Source organism: Hippichthys cyanospilos, chromosome 3, assembly GCF_059441005.1.
Source record: "Hippichthys cyanospilos isolate Australia breed blue-spotted pipefish chromosome 3, RoL_Hcya_1.0, whole genome shotgun sequence".
In the NCBI taxonomy this organism is placed as follows: domain Eukaryota; kingdom Metazoa; phylum Chordata; class Actinopteri; order Syngnathiformes; family Syngnathidae; genus Hippichthys; species Hippichthys cyanospilos.
In genome coordinates this window covers 16,601,478-16,626,935 of record NC_142371.1, presented here as the reverse complement: position 1 = coordinate 16,626,935, position 25,458 = coordinate 16,601,478, and the positions used below count along the sequence as shown (strand labels likewise).

At 49.3% G+C, this 25,458-nt stretch overlaps 2 protein-coding genes across 3 annotated transcripts; both read right to left on the bottom strand.

Moving 5' to 3' along the window:
• Positions 1-289: 289 nt before the first annotated feature.
• tars2 (threonyl-tRNA synthetase 2, mitochondrial) lies at positions 290-10,563 on the bottom strand. The gene is made up of 18 exons (XM_088409483.1): positions 10,375-10,563; positions 9,154-9,329; positions 8,964-9,078; positions 7,964-8,085; positions 7,359-7,470; positions 7,184-7,248; positions 6,591-6,669; positions 5,263-5,409; positions 4,462-4,560; positions 4,156-4,325; positions 3,928-4,090; positions 3,039-3,176; positions 2,659-2,736; positions 2,138-2,238; positions 1,729-1,830; positions 1,584-1,656; positions 1,401-1,515; positions 290-1,330 (listed from the first exon to the last, which is right to left on the bottom strand). Exons 1-18 carry the CDS (start codon positions 10,441-10,443, stop codon positions 1,188-1,190), a joined length of 2,067 nt encoding a protein of 688 aa, XP_088265609.1. The 5' UTR covers positions 10,444-10,563; the 3' UTR covers positions 290-1,187.
• rprd2b (regulation of nuclear pre-mRNA domain containing 2b) lies at positions 9,181-25,240 on the bottom strand. Of its 2 annotated transcripts, XR_015864985.1 has the most exons (11): positions 24,973-25,240; positions 18,821-18,950; positions 18,545-18,732; positions 18,028-18,080; positions 17,815-17,941; positions 17,558-17,733; positions 16,540-16,813; positions 16,256-16,465; positions 15,551-15,715; positions 13,584-15,457; positions 9,181-9,329 (listed from the first exon to the last, which is right to left on the bottom strand). XR_015864985.1 is itself a non-coding variant. In XM_088409481.1 (10 exons), the coding sequence occupies exons 1-10, from the start codon at positions 25,166-25,168 to the stop codon at positions 13,683-13,685; spliced, it is 3,294 nt and encodes a 1,097-aa protein (XP_088265607.1). In that variant the 5' UTR covers positions 25,169-25,240; the 3' UTR covers positions 12,203-13,682. The 2 variants fall into 2 exon arrangements, 1 of the variants encoding a protein (XP_088265607.1); XM_088409481.1 differs by lacking the exon at positions 9,181-9,329 and having other exon boundaries at positions 12,203-15,457.
• Positions 25,241-25,458: the final 218 nt, after the last annotated feature.

Genomic DNA, 25,458 nt, shown 5'->3' with positions numbered 1-25,458 from the left:
AAAAAAAAGCGTCCAATCATTTGGAGGCCTACCTTGACTTGGCACTTTGCACCAAAACACAGAGGAAAACACGGCGGTGCTGCTCCAACTCCTATTTTAGTCAAATCCTCTTCTTGCACTCTTTTCAACGGAAGCCAGCTCTTTTATTCTCACAGCAAGACACGGCCTAAGCGAGAGGGGGGGGGGGGGGGGGGGGGGGGCATATTTAGTGAACACGAGTGTGACCTCACAACAGCTTTGAGATTTAAAAGCGAGCAACGTTCATGGAAGGAGGGAACCACGAAAAAGAAAAGATTGAAGCACTTTTATTGGAAATCCAAGCCGAACTTTTCCCAGCCGAAGGGCAGGCAGCGAGCGCACAAATTTCCCATCGGTTACACGCTTGTCCTTAGTGAGACGCAAATAGTTGTCAGACGTCTTCTTGGGAGACAGTTTGAAGGAGTCCAAAACAATTCCCACGTCCGCTGCCACGTTTTTGTCAAGAGGCTCACCGGATTAAGAGCGAGAGCCGCCGACAGCGGGGGTAGCCATACGGAGTCCAACCGAGACGCGAATCCTCCCGTTGCGTTTGTTTGCGAGGAAGAGCAAAAACGTCCCCGGCTCAATTTGACCAGTGACACAACCTTCAGAAATGTCTGTTGTTTTCCACAGTGAAATATGACAATATGACAGATCATTGTTCCCCGATGCTAGCTTGAGGTTAGCGCCTCGCGACGACGACCGCGACGTTCCCCGGCCGGCTGCGTGCGCCATTTCCTGCTGCTGACTTGTATGAATGATTTCCTCTTTTGGCAATTCTGTCTACTTTTGGAATATTTTATTGTTTTGTAGCACTCTCAAAAAATACCAACAGGTATTTTCATCACAATCTTTTCCCCATGATTCCATCAGCTAATGATGTGACCGGGCCCGATTTTTGATCACGCGATCGATGAGGGCGATATTTTGGCAATGGTGCGCAATTGCGCGATTCCCCGCTCGCCGGGCAGTCCCGTGACCCAAATAGTTGCACACGAAGAATGTAAAAAGTCACATACTTGTATGTGTGTTTGGAAGCGTCCCGTGGCATTCGGGCCGTTCTGGGCGCGGAGCAAAAGAAACCTCAGTGTCACCGTGACAACCGGCTTCCCAAATGGCCCCAAACAAAAACAAGTCAAGTGTTTGGCCGCGTTACTCGAAGGTCCCCTTTAAAAGTGGTCCCGGTTACTCCTGGAGTCCCGCAGCCGCGCCAGTTGGTCCAGAACCTCCCGGACGGGCCTCCTGCCCATCTGCCGGCCGCCTCGGCCGCGAACGCTCACCGTGCCGCTCTCCCGCTCCCGATCGCCCAGCACTGCGAGCGGAAGCTCTGTCAGCGCAAAAGCCTCGGGGCGGGCCAAAATCACGCGCGGAATTTACTTTACCCAAGGTGTAGTTGTACTGCGCCAGCTGAGCGGAGCGGATCTTCTTACTCAAGGTGGCGCCGGCGTCGTCGTCCAAATCCGCCACGAAGCCGGCTTGGCGAAAGCGCTCCACCACCTTGGCGCAAAAGAACCGTTGGACCCGCGGCCAGAAAAGCGGCGGGGGAAGAGCAAGTCGTTACCGACCCGCTCGGCGTCCGAGCGGCAGTCGCTTCCCACGGGGATGACCATCACCTGCGCCGGAGACAACCACAGCGGCCTTGGCCGGGCCCGCCCAAAACGTCAGCGCGGCGCTAAGGAGAAGCGCCCCGACCGCCGTCTTTCATCTCACCATTTCCCGCCAAAGTTTTCAGCCAAGATGGCGATCATCCTCTCCAGCGAGCCCAGCACCGCGCGGTGGATCATCACCGGCCGATGGGACCGCCCGTCCGGCCTGCCGGTCCAGAGTTTACTGTCATAACGCTACGCAACGAAATTCTTATTCCGTTGGTTTTCTCGAGCAGACTTACATTCCGCACGATAATAAAGTATGAGCTTGCATAAGCCTTTTGTTAGCTCGTGGTTCAAACGGACCCAATTGTAAGTAAAGGTTGAATGGAAAGGATTTATGCTTGACTTGTGTATAATCACACCGTTTTGGCTTCGTTGATTTTGAAGGGGATTTTCAATTTAAAAAAAGAAAAAAAAACAGGACTTGAGCTTGGCTTATGTATAATAACGCTTGACGGATGAGCGCTTACCCCACGTAGCGAAGGTCAAACCTGATGGGCAGCTGAAAGTCCAACTGGATGGTGGCGCACTGGTGCTGGCGGCCAATGGCGTCTTTGATCTGGACGTCGATCTGCCAAGTCACGTCAGGGTTGCGATATCAGGGCGCGACAAATGGCATTTTTTGGGGAGCGGATGCGGCTGATTGCAGCCGACGCGCCCCGACTGGATGTGACGGAAGTGAGTGAGGAATGTTTGTTTCTCTGGGGCTTGGAGTTTGTCTTTCAAAGCGCAGCCTGACTTGACCTGCCTCGAGTCTCTCAACGCAGCCGTTACGCCTTCCGGCGCTCCTATACTTTTTACCTATTACAGTCCATGCATGATCTCCAAAAGCTTCCACAAAAACAAGTCAGTTCCTCTAACTGGAAGAGCAGATGCGGGGCGACCCGTCAAATATTTTCACACAACATTTTCTAGCGAGGCCCGAGTAGGCTTCCCCCCAAGTAGCACGGTTGCCGACGCGATCCGGACTTTGACGGACGGCCCGGCTCACCTTTGGACCGTAGAAGGCTCCGTCCCCTGGGTTCAACTCCCAGCGCTCGCCAAAGTGCCGCAGGCTGCGCTCCAATTGCTGCGTGCGCAAACAACAAAGTGTTAATGACGCGGCTCCCACTTTTGGAGGGCGTGCGCGCATGCGATGCCACGCTTTGAGATCGGCATCTCCAAAGCCGGGCTTGTTTTGTTTGTAGGCGCGGCTCGCTTTGATAGCTCGATTGCTTGAGTGTGCGCGTACCTCACGGGTGTGAAAGTCAAGGCCCCGGGGGCCAGATCAAAAACAAGCATTTTTTTTGTTGTCGTTCCCAATGGCTTTTCAAGAGATTTTACCGGCCTCCCATTTCCAAACTAAACAAACGCGCGACAACCTGTCCGTACCTGCTCGGCATGGTCCCACTGCAGGGGCTCCCCTAGGCAGGGAGTGGGACGTGTGGACAGCAGGCAATGGAAGGAAAACCCAAACACTTGATAAACGCTCCTCACAAATTCCAAACAAGCTACAATCTCGTCTTCCAGCTGGGAAAAACAAAAAAACATGAGAGAACATCTTCACGTCAATAACAGGCACGCAGGTTTGGAGGACAAAAATTCACAGGGGTGCGCAAATCCATCGGAGGGCTTAAGGTGTAACCCCAGGGCGGCGGCGCCACGGGAACCCGGCGGGGGAGCCGGATTACGCGCGCTGCGCGCCGCACGTTCGAGTCCCGGCTCAGACGGGGCCAAAGCGCCTCTCTCATCAAGATGGAATGTCTCGGTAATTATTAGTGCGGCCCATCCGATGGCCGTAACGTGATCCCACGTCTGTCTCGTTTACAGGACGTGTTGGAACAGAAAAGAAGTCTTATCCTCATAGTAAGGATGGACATATGCTCAATGGGGAAACTTAATCATAACAGTTTCATTTTCTGTTCCAGATATCTTCTCCAGCGATTGCCTTGTGCAGTGGGGAAAGTCAAAGTGCTTTGCCGCCATCTCATGGCACCTATAAGCAATTTGAAGCAGTTTTTGGCGGTCGTCAATTGAGTGGATTCCGGCACTCTGAAGAAGGCCAAAGAAGAAGCTCTTTGAAATTTTCAGATTTTAAAGTTTTTTACGTTTTTAAGCCTCGCTACTGTCTGATAAAGAAGAAAACCAACGGATTTTAAACTATAGACAGAATGAAAGTCATTGTTTCCATCATTTTTGCAATACAGCGATACCTTTGCTTACGAACAATTCAGTGCGGCGAGAAGCTGGAGGACAACGGCGCGGGCGGTGAGCTACGCACCTGCTCGGGCGCGCAGAAGATGTGAGCGTCGTCCTGGCAGAACCGACGGACCCGGGTCAGGCCCCCGAGAGCGCCCGACAGCTCGTTGCGATGCAGCGCCCCGAAGTCGGCCCAGCGTATGGGAAGCTCCCGCCACGAGCGCACGCGCCGCTCGAACATCAGGCTGCGGGCGGAAGGGCAAAAGTTCTGACCCGCCGAGCGTGAGGCGCGAGCGCGCGGGCGCGGTACCAGTGCGCGGGGCAGTTCATGGGCTTGAGCGCCAAGGTCTGCGAGCCCTCAGAGGAGACGGTGAACATGTTGCGGCTGTAGTGTTCCCAGTGGCCCGAGCGCTCCCACAAGGCGGCGTCGTACAGCGTCGGGGTGATGACCTCGGAGAAGCCTCGCCGTCGGTACTCGCTCTGCCGGAGGTCCGAGGGAGGAAGGGGGCGCGTCGCCGAGAGCGCGAGGACAAAATCCCGACCGGAGATGGAAAACAACAACGCCCTCTCGCACGCGTTGCGGGTCGAGGACACGAGCGCGAGCGAGCACACTCACCTTGATGAAGTCGGTGAGGGTGTTGTACACGTGGGCTCCTTTCGGGAGGAAGAAGCAGCTTCCGGGGCTCACGTCATTGAAGAAGAAAAGCTCCTGGTCCTGAGAATACACCGTGCCATACTTTTCACGAGGCCAACGGCAGGGCATCTCAAAGGGAGGCTACGAGTCCCTCCGGAGGTACGTGAAGGCACTTCGTGGGGTACGTGAGAGATGAAGCGGACTTTCCTAAAGCGCGTCTACAGAATGTGCTTGTTTTCATTCCGCAATGTACAATTCTCTATTTTAAGACATTTTTGTGGGATTTTCCGAGAAAGCGTGGACCGAGCACGTCAAACGTGACTATACTGCACGATGAAATCGGCTATTCCGTTGCATAAACTGTTTTTCTTCGATCGGTGCGAGGTCATTTGAGTTTTTAGGGCAAGTGTCATTTGGGCATGGCTATTTCGAAATGGCTTTCGCACCGCATTATAAGGCGCATAGAATAGAAGCTACAGTAGTGTCTGGGGTTGTATTAGATGCAGCCGCGCTGAAGGGAATCAAAATCAGATAAGTCATTTTCCCATCACTACTGCCCCTTCCGCACAATAAGGCACGCCTGAAAAGCCAATATGCACCATATGCACCACTTGCGGTCCCTTCTGAAGGTTTCTTATTTTCCCCAAAAGGATTTTTGGAATTTTTCCTTCCCTTTACGGGACCTTTGTTCAGGGTATGCAGTGGCGTATTCATGATGTTCTCTATGGCTTCTTTTTCACCCGCGAAGCTGCTTGAGACTGCGGGGTGAGTGAGTGGCATTACCGCGCCGATGCGTCTGTGGTCCCTCCTGCGGGCCGCCTCCTGCTCCTCTTCCCACCGCTCTTTCTCCTCCTCCCGAGGAAAGGCCACCCCCGAGAGACGCGTCAAGGCGGGGCGCCGGCTCCCGTCGGCCAGGGTCAGGGCTGACAGCTGGTGACAGAGCGGGCCCGCGTCAACGTAAAGAGCGGAAGAGCGCGCTCGGGCGGGCCAAAAGAGGAAAAGCCGGTCGCACACTTTCTGACGGACGCCGCCGTGCCAGTGTGTGTGTTTGGAAGAGCCAAGGACAGGAAACCGGCCTCTGACAAAACAACATCCTGCCGCCGCCATCGGGCCGGTTATGGAAAAGAGCTCGCTCATGGATCAATAGCCACGAGGAACATTCCGTTCACACAGCCGCATTAAGCCCTCCGCACGTACGCGCCAAAACAAACACTTTGGGCACATTAGCCGGGCTTAACGTGCGACTTGATTAGCGTGCCGCAAAAACTCTTTGCTTTACGTTCGACTCCTAATTCGGTTTCGCTGGAAAAATGCCAATGGTTTGCTTGGAGGGCCCCCCCTTAGATGCGCCACGAGGGTCCAATCGTGCCATTACAAACGTATGATCGAGGATAGCCGTACTGCTCCTGAGTGATGAGGCCATGAGCCACATTAACCCACGCGGGAAATTTAAACCTGACGTTTTTGATGAGTGGGATCAAAGGAAAAGCGTACAAAACAACGCCGGGAGGCTAAAATACGGCATGGGTTGTCAAAACGTGTCGACTTTCTAAATGCTTGCAATAGCTAATGTCCTCTTGCTAGGTTGTGAGACAAATTGCAGAAACAACGCAAGCCCGGTGTAGGTTTCCTCCTCTTCTTTCAAAGTCAAGCATGCGTCCCATGTCTGACTATTCTGAGATTTGTTTGTTTACCGAAGCGGCTTCGACTGCCAGTGGGCTACGGCTCATTCTAGCGAAGGAGACAGTTCACGTTGTCAGTTTACAGTGCGCGGGAACTTTAGCCCTGACTTCTTTGGCTTCATTAAACCGGGTCGGGAAAAAAAAAAAAGGCGCAAACCGATGAATTGATGAAACTTTGAGGACGCGGGCCAGCTGTGTACACGTACGGACGATGCGCCGCTAATGTGTGAGAGACACTAAGAAGGACATTGAGGAAGTTTTGAATGAAAGAAAACGTGCGTGGCAAATACTACGTGCTGGTACCGCTCGCCTCGCGACGGGCCGGCAACTGGCGCCTGTCGGGCCCAAAGGGAGGCCCCCGAGGCCTCGGGGGTTTCGACGGTCCCGAGGATAATTGGCGCTACGAACCCGTGAAAAGAGAGGACCCACCTGGAGCATCTTGAAGACCCTGAGGAGGCCGGTGTGTGGGAGGAGGGGGCCGTCACAGAGGCCGATGCTGTCTCCACACCTGCGGCATCCAAAAATCAGGTCAGGAGACTTTTCCCGCCTCTGTGCGTGTTTGCCCCATGGTGGGGACAAAATTACGGCTTTTACTGTCCCTGAAGGGACCTCCTGCACAGACCCTAACTCTCTTTTTGAGGCCCGAGACATTGAATTGAGTGAGGGTTGAGGTGAGGCCACAGGTGTCAAAACTCCGGTACTCGAGGGCCGCCGCATGTTTTGCAGGTTTCTCTCCCCAAAACACCTGATTCTAAAGAGTAGCTCGTCAGCAGAGCAGGATGGAAAACATGCAGGATACCGGCCCCCGAGAACTGAACTTTCACACCTATGGGTTAGGCCATCTGTTGTGGTTGGTTAAAAGCCAAGTTTCCACCAAGAAATCTGCTCTACTCGACTTGACAAAAGTCCAGTTTCCACCAAGAAATCTACTCTACTCGACAAGTTAGGGGCTAGGAAATAAATTAAGTCAAAGGAATGTCCCCACTTCGATTAAAAATAAACCCGTGTGTGTGTACACGTGCCTGTATAGCATCGCAGTGGGGCCCTGCATCTGCTCGCGTACAAGCTGCAGTGTGAGCATGTCATCCTGGGAGAAAAACAAACAAACAAAGTAAGAAAACATAACTGCCGCTTCTCCTTGCCGCATGTCGCCTTGCGTTTTCGATTGTCTTGCGAGAGCCTTGGTGCGCCACTAACCTGAAAGAGCCGGCTCAATTCTGCCGCGTCGACTTCCAACCTGACGAGAGGCAGGCCGAGGGCGGCGGCCGCCCGGCATCGCTCCTCCACTTGGCCCAGCGACAAGGCGGCGCTGTGGGCGAGGGGAGAGCCGCAGGTGTGACATCAAAAGGTCATGGGAGATATTTGACAGAGGGACGAGGCATGTCAAAGAGGGGCTCCCATTTCAAGACGTGAAAAGAAAGTGGGTCAGGGGGCCCCCCCAGGCGTGAGACTTTCTCATCTTGGCGGGGGATTTGTTATGGTGAAACCAGAAGCTATCTTTGTCCAAACAAACTCGCGCCGACCGACAAGCAATTGATTGCCATTTTCCTCGCGACGCGGTTCCGGTTTATTTGAATAACTAAATACCTGAAGTTGAGCGGTATCCGTGTCTCACCAAGTTTATGATTGTGCGTCTATGCCAAAAGGCCGCAATTAATCAACGTATTAAGTGGATTCTCTGACTTCATTGAGTCAGCAAGCGGCACCTAAACTTTTTCCTCCCGGTTTTAGTAATATTCCTGGATATTTAGCTTACATTGTCTGCTATTCTATTTGTCCGCGCTTTTTACTTTGTGTCTCACCTGTTGTCCAACACATGGTCACAATAAAGGCCCAGCTCCGACGCACCTTGGCGATAGACCCTGGCGCCAAAGTCCTGTTGCAGAACTCCACCCAGCACGCACGCTCCCGTCTGCCATGCCGCCTGGTAGAGTGCCACATTGCAAATTTGCACAAATCCCGTGTCAAAGTGGTTTGAGTAGACATGTGATGATGTTAAAACAGTATGAGTCGATGATACCACCGGTGATAAAAATAAAACGCAAGTTTCATGTGTAAGTAGCTGTTACAGTGCAAAGCAAAAAAAAAAAAAAGCTGGAGTGTTGAATTTTAGTGTACGGCAGCGACATCTGCTGCCTTTTATGGTAATAACGAGATGCTCAGAAAGAGAGGACGGGGAAGGCGGCTATTGAGTAAGATGGCTGTCAAGAATGCATTCGTGGATCGGGATATGCAAATTAAGATGACGTCACGTCACGCCACAGGCAAAGTCAAGTCGACCTGCGAGTCGTTCGCACCGCGCAAGCAGAAAAAATGGCCGAATTGAACAGGAAACAGCAAACGAAAGCTTTCAATAGCTTATCAGAATTCAATCATAATGATAATGAATGTGCTTTTTTAGTAATGCTCAAATGACGCTTTTGAGGGCTATTTAGGGCCAATTTATTGGAAAATGGCGTCATTTCGAGAGGCTTCTGGAACAGTGGCCTCTGGTGGCACAAACAAGCACTGCAGTTAATTTGGAAAAGGCCATCTTAATCCATAAGAGGGTAAACAAAGTATGTTGCCAAGAGCACCAGAAAAGCATCAAAACTGTAAACTATTAAGTTGAACTAGTTATTAGCTACTGTTGATATTCACTGACAAGTTACTCTGTAAAAACGATGTCTAGTCATAACGGTAGCGGAAGAGTTCACTTACAACACGTGCAGTGCATATGACAGAAAATGGGGAAAAAAAAAGATTGCAGATTTTGAAAGAAAGCTAGCAAGCAATGACCAAAACTGGGCCAATTGTTTGTACCTGTCTTCCTTCAAGTGAGCCAAAGCCGAGAAGTTGCAGTTGACAGTCAGCCTCTAGAGGCCGCCCAAGGTCCCACAGCGCCCCGTTCACCTTGCTCACCAAGGCTCCTTTTTCACTGCAAACGGACGTCACATCAGAAAAGCGCACGCAAACGAATCATCATCAGATGTTGCGCACCCGGAGCTTCTACCGTATAGCGTGCGCGACAGACAGCGGCGTCGTGACCCCGGCGGTTCCCTTGACAAGCTGCCCGTCGCCGACGGCAACACTGATGGGCTTCTCGGAAAGCTCCTCTCTCTTCTTGCTGCCCTTTTGCTCCCTGAGAGACTCAAAGACTTGCAGTCGCTCTGGCAACGCCGGGCACGCCTGAAGACACAAATGATCGTATTGAGGCAGGTGACATTGGAGCAATCAAACAGTTGACAATCTGCACTAGTGTAACACAGGAGAAATGAATGCAAAAGTTTGCGGTCCGACAATACTTTTTTTCTGCACTTCAACCACTAATTAGTGTTCTCAGGCTTTTGAGATTTATGACTGCATTGTTTAAGTGTTTTGTGGTGCTAAATCTTTTTTTTTTTTAGATTGTTTTAACAGAGATTTTGTATGTCTTGACCTTCATTCCGTAAACAGTACTTTGTGAAGGCTGTTTTTAAAGTGCTTTTTATATAAAGTTGATATATGTACTTAGCTTAAATAAAGCTAAGTGTCCAGCAAAGTATAATGTAAATATTTATGGAATTAATGATTTGGCGCACTTTGTTGCCAATATTTACAATAAAACACCAGGATTGACTTGTTTTTCAGTTAAATTGCTCTTGAGAATTTGAATACGCTTTATATTCTGCACTAGAATATAAAATATAAAATATAAAACTCGAGGTTTAAAATAATCGATTAAAGTAGTCCACTAATAATTACACTACAAAAGCATCACGTGGCACATTCTTCGAAATAATAACCTTCACGAGAACTCAATATTCCAGTACTAAAATTAAACTAAGTGCACTATTGCTGACTGACGGGTACTGATCCAAATAGGATCAATACAATGACGTCGTTCGTGTTTTTTTTTGTAGCTGTTCTTTCAAACCAGTCAGCCAAATATCAGGCACGACTGTTTAAAACGTGGAAATTTGTTCCATGAGGACATTTTTTCTTTACGTATATACGAACTGTTAAATCAAGCAAAGGCGCACGTTAACTGAGTTAATGTGACACAGGCGTTAATTTTGAAAAATGGTGAAAAACTCGTGACGTGAAAGAGCCCCGCGCGGTGAATAAAAGCGCTAATCTACACCCCATAATCATGAGCGAGAGAAACCGCCCACATCCAATGACGTCACGACCCGACATGCACTCTAGCGTTAGCAAGAGATGCTAACAGCGGGGAAATTCAACACTTGCGCACCTTGCTGTACTTCCGGCCCGCGCGAAGCCGAACGAGCGACCGAAGCCGAAGCAGCAGCGTCGCCGCCATTTTCAACACAGACGCGAGCGGCCGAGCGTTCCCTCCCGTCCTCCAACTACAGCCACCACCAGTTTACACTACGGTCGCCGTGCGCGGCCATTATCCCGGAACAGGGCGGGATATGACGTCACGCCGCGCGCGTTCCCAAGCGGCCACGAGCGCGTACTCGGCTAACTAGCTACACGTGAACGCGAAAACAAGCGTCGCTAAGACGCCTGACTAAAAACAGAGCAGGAAATAAATAGTTCACTCAAAAGGCCTTTTCCTGTTTGAAACAAGAAGAAAATAAAGTACAAATTGAAGCCAAATAATGATGCACCCCTTCTGCGTCATTTCGGATGACTCGACAATTCACTTGCGGTCATAACACGCGTGTAAAATTGAATGCGGCTAAAAAGGGTGAGAAGCATACATCAATTTTAGCCGTGACGGGGAAGTTAAAAGTGTAAGTGCTCAGCATAGTTTATGGGGGGAAAAAAGATTACTGCAACACAGTACAAACTATTTGGGAGAAATTTGCCTGCGGCTAGGTGAAATGTTTAGGAATTATTAGTTCTCCACGAACACCGGTATATGTTGTGCACAATTTTAATCACACGGTGGCGCCAGAGGGAAACGAGTTTGATGTTCGTGGCGTCATCAACTAGCTATCGCCATGACTGTTTCAGTGGGAGTATGAGCGAAGCTGCATCAGTGTGCTCAAACGTGTGAAAATAAATTGTTCTCTGACAAAGTGTTAAACTTCTTCAATTAAAAATACATGGAAAAGAATAAAAGATTTTTAAAAAATTCAGAACAGTATACATTGGTGTGATGGAAAAACTGTGTGCATGATGGTGTCACATGAAAGGATTGGACACGCCCACACTGCTGATATAGCATCTTTGATGAAACTTTTCCCAACCATCCACTTTTTGTCAAATCCCTCAAACCATGTAGCAAATTTACTTATAGCGTGTGCGCGAGAATGAAATCAACAACAGCAAAAAGATAGAAAACATGTTGAACAACAGGACATCTGCTTGCATTTCTACAAAGTGGTTCGGGACGTTGACTCAAATCAAGGACTTCAATTGCATGTTGAGCATACTTAATCTGTATTACAATGTAAACTAAAATATATATATATATATATATATATATATATATATATATATATATATATATATATATATATATATATATATATATATATATATATATATATATATACACATACTGATGAAGGGAGGAAGGGTGAGTGCAAACAAATCCCAGCAGAGTTCCTGAAAACGGATTCAACTGTGTAGTGAGTGCTGCTATTTTGGTTTGTAACAGAACCGTTATGGACGAGATTTCTATTTGAGGGAGGCGTCTAAGAGGGGTGGAGATCATTTGAGGGAATAAGGTTGTATGTTTGCTTATTTGCAATGTAGGAAGCGTGCCTGCACAAATTGTGTGCGTGAAGGCAAGGTAAGCCTTTGACACAAAGAAGTGACAGCCATTATGGCGCCAGACGCCATGTTAGAGAACGTTCAAGACGGAAGGCGCGAGGAAGCCGGCCGGGAATCCTGCAAAGGGGCGTTGCCTTGGTTTCCGAATAAAACGGCGGGCGCTCGGGCCCTCAGAAGCAGAAAGATTACGTCTAAAGTGTTCCAATGAAGAGTGGTCAGAGCAATACTTGTCAATGCGAGGATAATTTACATCATACATCGGCCACACTTCTGAATTATGTCAACGGCAATATACAGGCCAGGAATGGCAGCTATACAAGAACAAGAAGCGTACATTAACTACAGCGCGATTTATTCAAGAGCGAATGAAATGATCCCTCCCGCCCCGCTTTCATTCCAACTCTGGATTTTATTCAAGTCAGGACCTGCAGGAGCTCCCCAAAGTAGTCGCAGACACCCTGTTAACGCTTTCCATCCATGATGCTAACTGCAAGTGCGAGTGGTGCCTTCAGATACGAGCTCAATGTGTTCAACTGCACTCAAAAAAGGCTATTTTTTTTTTTTGCAGAAATTTGCATTTTAATGAGCACTTGTCAGCCATGAATGCCTTTAGGTACAAATAAAAGGGCCACTCGAGGATGCATATCAGTACAAGCCAAGCCCTAATGCTCGGCTTGGAAGTAAAATGTAGCTGTGCTTCACGTGAAAATGTATTGGGTTTTTTTCATGTTATCAAGTTCCAAATAAAAGGTTCATTCATGCCGAAGCTCCTAGTCTGAGTGACCCCTGCTATGCTGGAAAGCTTGCAAGTCGGGCACTCGTATCTCAAGGCACCACTTCACGTTTGAAACTCAAATTAGGGATGAGCATTTGAGTCCTAGAAGCTCCGCTAAAGAGAATTTGAATGGGAATTAAAAATCTCCTAAAAAGCAGGGAGGAGTTATTTGAATCATCGTGCGGATGGAGCTCACGCCTCCCGCTGCATTGTTCTCCAGACAGTCTTGTATGTTCATCCCTAATTAACTCATTCGATGCCAGGGACGTATTTTCACTTTTTTGTTTTTTTTCAACTCCAGTTACTTAAGTATTGGTTTAATACTTAGGTATCTGGAAATTATTATCCTCAGTGTACTCAAATATGGATTTTATTCTTAAGTATCTGGAATTTAACGTCCAGACTCTTAAAAAAACGTGAAAATAGGCCCCTGGCATCGAATGAGTTAAAATACATGTTCATTTTCCTCAAGTGCTGGCTCGAAAGAAACAAAGAAAAACATATAGAAAGCAGACATTTGGAGATCAATTCCCGTTTCCGAGGCCCGGAAGACGACGACGGCGGGCGGCATTCGCAAGAGTTTGAAGGGGGGAGCAGTCAGTCACTGGTCTGTTTATATTTACAAGCTTAGAATGACAAAGTGGGGAGGGACAGGCGGGAAGACAAAATTGGCGGGAGGAGAAAATTTGCAGTGCGAAAAGACAAGGGTTATTATTCACATGGAAGTCGGCTTTCATGATTTTGGATCGCTGAAGCATGTTGCGCCCCCTCCCATGAAATGTATGACAAGGCTAAAAAATTAAAACAGCACGTAAAGCCTCCTGTGTGGACTCTCCTAACCAAATCTGGAGCTCAGCTAGTACAAGACTTTGCAGATTTAATGGACTAACGACACACAGGCGTTAGCAATTCAAAGGAGGTAAATATATCTAGGCTCATACCAGCAAGGCAAACACACACGCGCGGCGGTGGGCGGGCTTTGGGTTAGCGGCGCCGCTCGCGCTCCCCCTCGTCTCATCCGGCCACGTCGCGGGGCCGCTTCAGTAGCGCGGCGGTTGGAAGGGCCTCTTCTGCCCGTGGACGGGGCCGGCGGCGGCGGCGGAGAAGGGAGGCCCGGGACGCTTGTTGCCACGGAACCTCCCGCCGCCGCGCTCGCTAAAGTGCCGCGAGTGCTGGCCTCGCTGCGGCGCTCTGGGCGTGGACAGCAGGGGGGGCCTTTGAGTAGGAAGCGCCAGGAGGGGTACGGGACCGGGACCGGGAGGCTGGTTGCGAGCCTGGCCGCTCGGACCGGCCGAGGAGTTCTGCCCGGCCGGCGCGCCCTCGGCCGCGGGGCACGTCGGCGCCGAGGGAGACGCCGGCGCAGCTTGGGCGTTCGGGGACTCCTTCGCTAGGCCCAGGAGAGGCGGGGGCGCCCCGGGTGCCCCCGGCCGGTGGATCGGGGGGGTGTGGCGGGCGGCAAAAGGCTCTTTGACCATGCCGGGGCGAGGCAGTTTGGGAGGCTCGCCGAGGAGGGAAAGGAGCGGGCGCGGGGAGGATCTGTTGCCCCTGGGGCCGCCGCCGCCGCGCTCTGCGCCGTCATGCCGGCCCGGGGGAGGAGGGACTAAGAGTCCACCTAGCATGACCGGCGGAGGTGACATGGGAGGCGGAGCAGGTACAGTTGGGGGAGCGCTAAAGAAATGGGGCGAAGGAAGAGGTGGGTGTAGGATGTGGGGAGGGGGAGGAGTCTGCAGATTCTCGGCATGATAGAGCATTTGAAAGGGAATTTGGGGTGGGGGAGGAGGAGGAGGGAGCGGGAGAGGGATTGGGGGAGGAGGAGGGGGCGGGTGAGCGAGGAGATGGAGCGAGGGCGGCATGTCCCCGCCGCCGCCGAGAGGAGGGGGGACGGCTTCCATGTACTCTTCCTCTTCGTACCACATGGACGCCCCGGAGCGAGCCGCGGCCCCTCCCCCTCGCCGAGAGTCTCGGCCGATCACGCGGATGCTCTCCACCGTCTTGATTCTCTCCCCTGCGGTGGGCTGGTTGGAATAGCCCACCGTCTGGATGGGTGCGCCCTCGGTGCAGGGGGACACGAGGGTCTCGATGCGACGGTAGCCCCCGCTTTCCTCGGCGTCCCTCCCCAGCTTGTCCTCCCTTTTGCCACTCAGGCCGTCTCCGGAGCCGCGGCGCTCCCCGCCGGCTCTGGCGTTTCCCGCCGCCGTCGCACCCTGACCCACTTTCCTGACCTTGGCGGGCTCACCCCCGGCCGCGGAGGCCGTCTGCTTCCTCGCGCTCTTGGCTCGGTCGCTCCTTTTTGCGGCGCCGTAGCGCCGGGAGGCGTCGTCGCTACCTCCCGACGGCGTTATAACGGCGTCCCAAGGCTCGCCGCGGTAGGCCGTGGGCGAAAGGTTGTTGCTGCCGGTGGAGCCCAAAGACTCGGGCGCGCTACCGGGCGCATCCATGATCTCGTCTTGGGTGGGCGTACCGGCGGCCTCGTCGCGCACCGGGGTGCCGTCCACGCCGTCGGGACTGCTGTCACCCAAGGCCAGGCTGAAACCGGGATTCCCCTGTAGGAAACTGTTGATCTTGGATTCTAGGCTGGGAGGAGCGGCGGCGGCGGCGCGGACGGGAGGGGGCGGAGGAGGCGGGGACAGCTGATGTGGCTTCTCCCAGACTCGGGTCCTGTTGGGCGTGTCTCGGCCGAGACCGTTTCCCGCTGCCGATTTAGCTTTGGGGGTCTTTGCTGACAGCGAGGACGTGGATGCCGCGGCCGCCGTTTCCGGGGAAGCTCGGCTGGGCTGAGCCGAGTTGGTCACGGTGTGCAGGAGAGAAGACAACGCTGTGGGGAAGATGTGGAAGGATTTTTTTTTTTGTTTGAAATAACCGGCTCATTTCTCGCTTGATGAACGAGAGTCTAAATACGTTTGGATACCTGGTGTGTTTTTTTTGGACAGAGCGCTGAGTATGCTTTCGGGGGTGATGTCAACACGTGACAGAATAGTGGCCAGGGCGGGGCTCGCCGGGGTGGCTTTTGAGGGCGCGGACTGGGCCGACGAGGCGGCGGCTGTTCCGGGAGACGGTCGGGCTGAGGGGCTCCCTGTTTGGACAGACAAGAGCGCAAAAAAAGGCCAGTTAAATAAAACCACTCAGGTGGACAAGTTGTCTTTTTTTTTTAGCCTAACATGAATTGCTTTTGAAACGTGCGAGGCCACGCAATACGCAAAGCCCAATAAGTCGTCATATCACATCAAATCTGAACGATGAAGCCGACACACAATGCTTTGCGATTCAGGATGTAAAATAGGTCGCGCCTTTAGGTCTTTTGCATTCAGGCGTCAAACTCCAGTCCTCGCGGGCCGGTATCCTGCATGCTTTCTACCCTTCTCTCTCATACAGACCCAATTCATTTTCAAGCTCCTGCAGAGCTTATCATTGAGCTAATCCTTTGAATTAGGTGTGTTGGGGAGAGAAAACCAGAAAACATGCAGGGATACCTGCCCTCGAGGACTGGAGTTCAACACCTAGGCTATAATGTCCCGATGTGTGTTTGTGAGTGCATAAAATCCGGTACAAGAAATTCTGAACAGACTGGTGAAGGCCTAAGTGGTCACACACACACACACACACACACACTGACCTGTGTTCTTCATGGCGGCAGTGAGCGAGGTGAGGATGGAGCTGATTTTTCCCAGGTCTACCTTGGCCATGTTGACTCCCAGAGGCGCGGACGGCGTTTGAGAAGCAGAAGTGGGCGTGGCCGGGGTCGCCGCCTTCGAAGTTTTGCCGGGAGTCTTGGATTCCGCGTCCACCTTGCCCGGAGCGGGAGAGACGTCGCCTGCCCGGTCGCCTGCCCGCGACAAACGGTGTTTAGAGAGACGCGCGGCGGTCGGCGGCGAGACGCGACGCGGCCGGCGGGCTGACCGGCCGTCGGGAAAGAGCGCTCCTCTTCGTCGGACGCGTCGTCCCTGCTGTCGCTGGGCAGGTCCCCCTCGTCCATGGCCTTGCCGTCCAGGTCCGGGTCCACCTGCGCTCTATCGGCGCCGATGCCCGAGAAGGGAGAGTCTGAGCCTGTGGGGGAGGGGGCGTCTTCGGAGGGCAAAGGCACGGGGGAGTCTTCGGGCCCCGGCAAAGTGGACTTGAGGGAGTCCAGTTTCCTTTTGAGGCTGGCCACGCGGCTGGCAAAAGCGCTGTACGCCTGCGCAGGAGGACACAAAATCATCAAGAAACGTTGAACAAATTTGATTGGAATGCAATAGAAATTCTGGTTTCTATTCCGGTTCTTTGATTCGATTCAATTCAGGTTCCTAACCAGTCCAGATTCAGATTCTTTTGGGGAAAAAAAAAAAGAGAAAGAAAGAAAAAAAGGGAAAGTGGTCTCACAAGCGATATTGTGTCGTAAAATTTCATTCACTGTCCTATTTGTGAACGTTATTGCTGGTTACTCAAAGGACTATTTTTGAACTGGTATATTAAATTCATAATTTTGAACACCAGAAAGAAAATAATGTACTAGTTCGAGAATGAACAGCAACTGAAGGGCTAAACTTGTGTTGTGTTCCTTAAAAAACAAACAAACAAACGATTCAAGGAGAACTAAAAAAATATTCCCAAGTAGAGCTCGATTCATTTGTCCGTTTGATAAATTCGATGATTTGAAAATTGTCAAAACGGGGAAATGGTTTGGAGGTTTTGTCAAAAGAGGCAGGCTGCAGGGTGGACAAGTTTACAATGCAGCAGTTACTCACTATGTCCAGTAGTTGTGGCATTTCGGCAAGGCCCTCAGAAGGTATGAACAGCTATTTTCTTTTGCACCAGCTATGAATAGGTTTACGATAGAACCGATTCAAAATCGTGACGCGTTTTTGCGGTCTGAATGTTTTCTACGGACAGCGTCACGTATGAAAACGGCAGGCGACGCGAATTCGAAACGAAGACCCACACTGGCCACAATCTTGACTTCCTTGTACTGCGTCTCGTAGAAGATGTCGGCGTTCTCCAAAGCTTCCAGCAGATGGGGCCCCGTCTTCAACTCGTCCTCCAGGAAGCCCACAAAGTCCTGCAGCTTCTGACTGCCGTCCTCAAAATCCTTGGCAAACTTGTTGCCCCCCGCCTTGTCTGAGAGCCACGGAAGGTTGCGGAAGACGAGTTGAGAACGAAAGCAACGTGCCACCGGACAAGAACGAAAGCGACGGCAACCTTTGAGCCGCTTGAGAGCTTCCGTGCTGCAAATGTCCAGCCTGAGCGCCGCCAGCTGCTTCTCCCGCCGCGCCTCCTCGGCGGCCGCTTGCTTGTATCCTGACAGCCGCTCGATGAGGGAGCCGGGCTACAAGACACGCGCGGATCCACGGAAGCGGGACGTTGGGCCGCTGTGCATCGCCGGATAGGCAGCGAGCTTTGTGTGACACTTACTGCAAACTCCTCAACGATCTTGGACTTGATTGCAGCTTTGGTCTTTGCTGGAGCTAAGCGTTTACAAGGGCAAATGAAAAATCAGCCTTGCGCTTAAGCTTGAATTTTGCAGCGGAATCTCATCTTATGCGACCTATGCGCGTTTCGCCATTCGTGTGAGTGTGGGAAACCTGAAGCACGTTTAACTTTACCTGCAACTTTTGGAAATGAACACAAAAAAACAAAGACTTTAGAAAGATGAGATTGATTGTGTTTTGCTACAATTTTGACATGGTTGCCAAAATTTGATCCCAAAATTAACGGTGCGTTTTATATTTGGGGAACTACGGTAATTACATGGCGATGGCTGTTTTTATTCATGTACTTATTTCTACTTTTTGGGGCATGCATGAAGGATGAGGTGTATTAAAAACGGCTTTGGAGCGACGGCACTGCGACTCGCTAAGAACAATTAAAGATCAAGAAGAAGGTATTCATTTCTTTAAATGAAATAGAAAAGAAGTTGGCGCTCACTCACCAGTCCCCGGCGGTGTCTCTGTTCCCGTCAACTTTTCCTTCACCTTGTCTTTTTCCTTTTGCTTCTCTCTATCCTTTTCCTTCTTGTTCAGGTTGCTTTTCAACTGGCTGAGGAGCTCCTCGGGGTACACGCTGCGTTCCTCCCAGATGGACAAGATCCTCTCCACCGACTTGCGCACCTTGGCGTCTCTGACGCCACAAAAACAATCCAGAGTTTCAACGGCGGGACATTTCCTCCGTTTGGAGAAAGACGGCGGCGGCGGCGGCGGCGGCTCACTTGATGAGGAGGGCAGCGTTCGGGAGAACGTCCGCAAAGGCGGAGCGGAACACAATGGCGTTCTTACGTTTGCAGTTCTGTATCACATCGTTAGCAAGGTAGAAGAGATTCAGCCGATGATTGTTGTCAGCTGAAACCATTCAAAAAAGAAACAAAAAACATAAAAAAGGAAAGTGTAACTCAAGTGGTCGGAATAAATGGATCAGGTTTCCTCATAGCTAACACTGCTAAATATTGGTCTTTGTTTGACAATATCAGTTATATTTTGAAAATCGTTTTAGCGAAACAGCTCTTGTATGAAACAATTTCTTTCCGTTTCAGCATTAGTTTAAAGCATTTAGCATTATTTAATGACGTTTTGCAGCGACACTTCAATGTCGTATCAATTGTAGATTATTACAGTATATTAATTTCACAAGAGATTTAACTACTGTAAACTATGGCCAATAAGCCACTACTGTTACATTTTGATTCCTGCTGCTTCTTGTCTAGTGCGTTTCATCCGCATTTTTTTCAAGCACGTAGGGGACAATTTCACAGGAAACAAAAGGAGCCAGAAATTGCCGCTTTGCAAGTATTGGTTTTACGTTTGAAGCGCCATTTTACTCACCACCGGGGGGCACTACCCACAGGTAAACGCGAAAAGGCATTTTACTCTTGTGTTAGTGCAGTATTCAACAATCCCAATGTGTCAGTGTTATGCCGCGCATTTGTTGGTGCTGCTCTTATTTCTAAACATACAGGCATGCTCAGTCTCTTTCAAATGCATGATGTTGCTGTAACCAGACAGTCTGGGGAATAGTTCCTATGGAAATAAACAAATAATTAAAATTTCCCTGACTAGAAGACGACATAATGACATGACAGCATTTCTGCATTAGATTTCTTAAGGTAATATATCAGGTCGTGTGGCACTCGACACAAAAAGCTCCATTTCTACAAAACACTTCATCTTATTGTCAACATTCTTTCTAATTTCTACTAAGGTTGAAGTGGACTTTCCAAACACACTTTACATTTGACACATTCCAATTTAAAAAAAAAAAAACTGCCAAGTTGCTCAATAAATATGAATGGATCAATGCATTGCAATATTGAATATCAAATCAATACTTCCTGTGAACGGATTCATGTTCTAGCCAGTGGGTGCGCCTTGCATAAAACGTATACACAATTAGCCAAAAACAACATCAACAAAAGCCGCAATGTCAAGTAGACAACGCTTTCTTATCAATTGGACCTTTGGGGTCATTAGGAATTGCCTTGTGAATTGTCAAGAGGAAGACTGAGATCTCCGAGCAAGATTGAATTAATAGGAATTGTGAATGGAGTGGCCTTCTAAAGCGCGTTCTACACCATATTGTATGGGATTGAACCCACAACCTACAGGTTGGGAGTCAAACACAACCGCTGGACTATGTCGACAGTACAACAAAATACACGAAAATACAAACACGTACAATTTACCAAAAAAAAAAAAGTAACGTTACGTTCAGGCAACCTCGAACATTTAATAAACAACAAGCGGCAAGAAAGACACTAGGTTTTATTTTCTCGTGAGGAGAACAGACAGGAAGGAACCCGACGTTCTCAGATCTCCTTCCAATCTGTTTGCAGATACTTTGTGCTCCTCATTTATTCATTTGGGTTGGCCCTAAAAGGATTGGGGGAGACGTCTGGCAACAATGTAAACAATCAGTTTGTGATAGTAGTGGATGTAGGTGCGAGTCCACAAAGACCGACCCAATGCTGTTTTGCCCTTGGAGATATGCCGTCTCCTCACACGTTCTTCACCAACAGCTTCAACAGAAATTAGCCACGTCTACCAATATACATGTGGCAAAAACAAATATGGCACAACCGATCGAGTTATTCGAACAAGTAGTACAATAACAGAACAGAGCTCTTGGAGCGACAGCATATTCGGCTTCCTCCAAACATATGCAAACCCACAAATCTTTTGCAGCCAAGCCGTTATGGAAAAGTGCGCTACAACGCTCGAAGCGCGTTACGCGATGGCAACGCCAATACACGTCGCAAGTCTCCATCCCAAAAGCACTCTTGCATACGATGCTCGAACTTCCAAAGGGACTGATCCCAATGGAACCAATTTCCCCATCTAACTAGTGGCAACACAAGGAGCAATCGAGGCAACTTGCTGACGAGTGAGCAACCTCTGCGGAACTATTTGTGTCCTCTGAAGTGGACACTCGGTCAAAAAGGACTCTTTTTTTTTTTTTTGGACTCAATTTCAACTAGCCAACAAAGTCGTAGCGTGCTTGCTGGAGGACATCCTGGCCTTTCTAATCATGTCTCATGGGCATGGCTCTTGCTGAGACAAATTGGACTCAAATGAATAGGCTGGCTCTCAGGAGGTGACGGAATGACCAATAACAAACAGCTTGGTCCAAAAAGTACTACACAATACGGTAAATGACGGGGGGGAATCATCATCATCATCATCATCACAATTAGGGAATTGTCCGTTTTGACCCGACTGACCAAATAGCGAAACCAGAAGAACGTTTGACAGGCGCTTCAACGTTTGCGTGCAAACACACAATTCCAAGCTACAGATAAACCAAACAATTTGAACAACATTTTCTCAGAAGGATGGAGAAGGCTTGCTAATTGCTAAGCTAACCAAAGAGCACAATTCTGTTCCGGTTTGGAACAACAAAAGATCCGGCGATTCAACAAAAGCCCAGACAAAAACCACACACAATGCTACACTGCTCCTCAGAAAGGGAAAGCAACAACAACAAATAACTTTTTCTTATGGCGCACAATAGTCTGAAGGAGTTACTTTACGAGGTTACAAATATATCTGTGGTTATGTGTTTATCATCACAATACATACCTGAGTTCTTTTTCATTTTATCTTTTGAGAGCTGCACAATAAATGTCTTCAAAATTACGTTACATTTTCAAAAGACAAAATAGCCTGAAGGAACCATACAATCAAGTTAAAACGTCAATTCACTGTTAGCAGCATGTGCCTGTTGCAGCTACCAGCAGCTCATGTTAGCTGAGGTCAATAGGGCATTATTTTCAATAAAAGAAGAAAGCAGGCTGAACCTATGTCTGAGTCCATTCTTGTTCACACACAGAAATATAACTAAAAGGGAGAATTTCATGCAAAAGTTATGAGGATTCAAAATAGAGTGGCAAAGTATGCATCCAAGTGATTCGATTAGAGAACACGGAAAGCTATTCCATTTGACTCTTTTATCAATTGCGGTAATTCGGCATATACTGTACACAATCATAAACTTGGGGAAACACGGATGCGGCACAACATCAGGTATTTATGGTAAAATGAACTGGAGCCAAACAACCGCTTCGAGCGCATTGAGTTACACTGCGGAGGCGTTCGCTGACTGTTGTCAAAGGGATATCTGAAACAAAGTTAAACCGCAAAAGATACAGTATAGTTTACGGATATGAACAAAAGAAAGTAGGAACAGTGCAGGAAGATTAGATTTAGTCTGTTTTGCGAAAAATTTTTACTTGTTGCCAAAATGTTGGTGTGTTTTGTACACGGTAACATAGAAAATACCAGAATTTGAGCCCAAAATTAAGGGTGCGTCTCATATTTGGGGAATTACAGTAATCAGACAAATTAATGGTCATAAGCATTTTTTTTCTTCTTCTGGCAAATATCGCAATCATCATTACCCTAAAAACAATAATACAATAATAATATTCAGGCTTTTTTTTTCTTCCCTCATTTTGAAGAAAGCATTTCAGTAACCATCGGAGTTGTTGCTTGTGCGTTGCGTCAAGTGTGCCATCAAACACACGCATGTGGAAAAAGCAAACAACGTCAAATCATGACAGCTCACATGGAAAGTCTTCACACGTTGACAAACACAGCTGATTAGTGGCAAAACAACGAGACAATTCAAAAGACTCAGATGACAACATGCAAACAAGTCGGAGAAAACAAAGGAACCGCAAGAGCTCGGCCCAGTTAGAAGAAAGCTAAACATGCCTGTGGCCAACTCCAGTCCAGGAGTCGCCAGTGATACCGCTCTAGTATACATTAGAGCAGAGGTCCCCTACCTTTTTATTACCACGGACCGGTCAACGCTTGAAATTTTTGTGTCACAGACAGTGACTGCTCTCAAGTGAAGTCACATTGCCTCCCTCACTACAAAATGTAATATCAACAGCGGCCAGAGGCGGCGCCAAAAAACAAAGATCAAGCCAAACAAAGCACAAATTAATGAACTTTTAGAGGATAAACTAAATCAGTTTCAAAACTGAAAATTACTGAGGGTGCGGCCTATGCGGCCCAGTAACAGTTAATCCACGGACCGGTACCGGGCCGCGGACCAGCGGTTGGGGACCTCTGCATTAGAGGAGGGGACCGCAAGTTTTAATTTCATCAAAAAATCCTTTGCTGGGACGTTAACTGAACCAGCACCTTAGTCCGGACCAGCATTCAACAAAACATCTTTGCTACGCTTTGTGACATTGAATGAACCCTGACGAGAAAGCTGCCGGCGGGTCCTTGGAGCGGCCATTTATGGTACTGTGGGGAATCTAAACTCATAGGAGAGCTTCGAGAAGATTGCTGATGAAAACACCGACTTAGGCTAAATTCACATTGCGGGCTGAAGTGAACAATTCCGATTTATTCGCCCCGATGCGACCTGTGTCTTATTTTATAATGGCAATGTGGATGACACCAGATTTTTTTTTCAAATGCGACTCAGGCCACTTGGGTATGCGTGACGAGGTCGGTATATCAGTAAAGGCTAATGTTAGGCACTCCTCCTGTGCGTGATGTCACGGTGTCCTCAATGCGCCGTTTGGGGCTTTTTATCTGTTACACAAAGGTCACGTTTATTTGGAAATGTGAACAACCCCACAAAAAAGGAAAAAAAAATGGATTCCACAAAAAAAATAAGCAAAATTAGGAGAGCAGTGGTTAGCGATTCTGCCTCACAGTCCCGGGACCCAAGTCCAAATCCATCTAGCTCCAGCCTTACTTTGTGGAGTTTGCATGTTCTTCCCAAGCCCGCGTGGGTTCCCTACGGACACTCCGGCTTCTTCCCACACTCCAAAAACAAGCATGGCGGGGGTATTGGGCATGCTAAATTGTCCTTAGGTGCGTGAATGGTTATTAGTCTCCGTGTGTCCCAAGTCAGCTGGGATAGGCATCAGCAAGCCCTTGAGAGGATAAGCCACTACAAAATGAATGAATGGGTGAAAATTTGGGAGTATTAAACCCCGTGGTGTGAACGTAGCCTTTGAAGCATGTATGCGGTACGTACACCAACTTTAGCAGACTTAAGTGCGATTTGTGAGTCCATTCTTCACAATGTCGGACAAATAAAACAGAGAGCTGGGGGCAGCAGGTTTAGGCAGAGGTAATCAACGGAATAATCAATTGGAAAAAGATTCATTTGTCAGCTCTGGTGAGCACTGCCTCAACTTACAGCAAAACAACTTGAGACTGATTGGGATGTCCTTCTGCAGTTGTTTGTTTCAAAGAAGAAATGATCGAGTCAACATTTGAATGATGTTAACTTGTTCATCGACAACTATGTCCCAGCCACCCCCGCCCTCCAAAAAATATCGGCGCATCTTGGATGAGCCCCAACAAATTTGGCAAAGCTCTCGACCAGCGAACTATCGTGCGCTCGATCCGAGCCAACAAGTACACGGAGCCCAACGAGCGCCAGACAGCACATACACAGGTGCAGCAACAACACAAGCCACGCTTAGCCGATTCGGCGACTGACGGGCCAAATTCGAACGCTTCATCTCACAAAACGTCACGTCACAAAAGACGTAACCATCAGCTGCTCAAAAGGTGGTGGGGAATGTTTAGTTAGCGGCGGCCAATTCGTGTCAGGAAAAATGCTCGTAGACGCGGAGGCCCGTCCTACTGATAGCAAGCTAACTGCAGACATTAGCATTAGCTTGCTGACAATTACCGGCGCCACGGCTTATTATTCATATTGACTTGGGAAATGAATCCATGTCTGACATAATTAAACGCCGTTTCGCGTTCCAGCCAAATAAATCCCTTCGTCAAATCGTGTGGTCTGCGTGCAAAACAGCGTTCGAGTTAGCCGTAGCTAACTTTAGCTTAGCTCTAGCTTAGCCGATCTTAGCGGGAGCCGATCGGGGCTACTCACATTTCTTGAGCCACTTCATCCAGGAGCGAACGACGAGGCCGCTCTGCTTTTTGTTCTCGATGCACCAGCCGGAGAGGCTCTGGATAGACTCCATGGTGTTGGAGACGCCTTGCAAGCGGCGGTCGAGCGAGGCTTCCAACGCGGCGCTGGAGCTGCGGGCTCCGTGGCCGCTCGCAGCTCCGGGACCTGCCGCCATCTTTGCTGCTCTCGCTTGGCTGTGAGGAACGAGCGGCTGCGGCCGCTTCGGCTGCTAGACGATTGGCTGCGGGACACGCCCAGCCGCGACCCGATTGGCTGCTTCATCCTGCACCCGGGCGTCGTTATCAGAAATCCCATTCATCAACCTGAACCGTTTTGATTTCGTTTTCATATTATTATGTACAAATAACATCCCTTATTGGAATGGTCATTTGGTTTTGTCTTTTCTTGCAGCCAATCGTATCGCAGCGGAGGACGTGACGGACGGACGGATTGATGCCAGCAAAA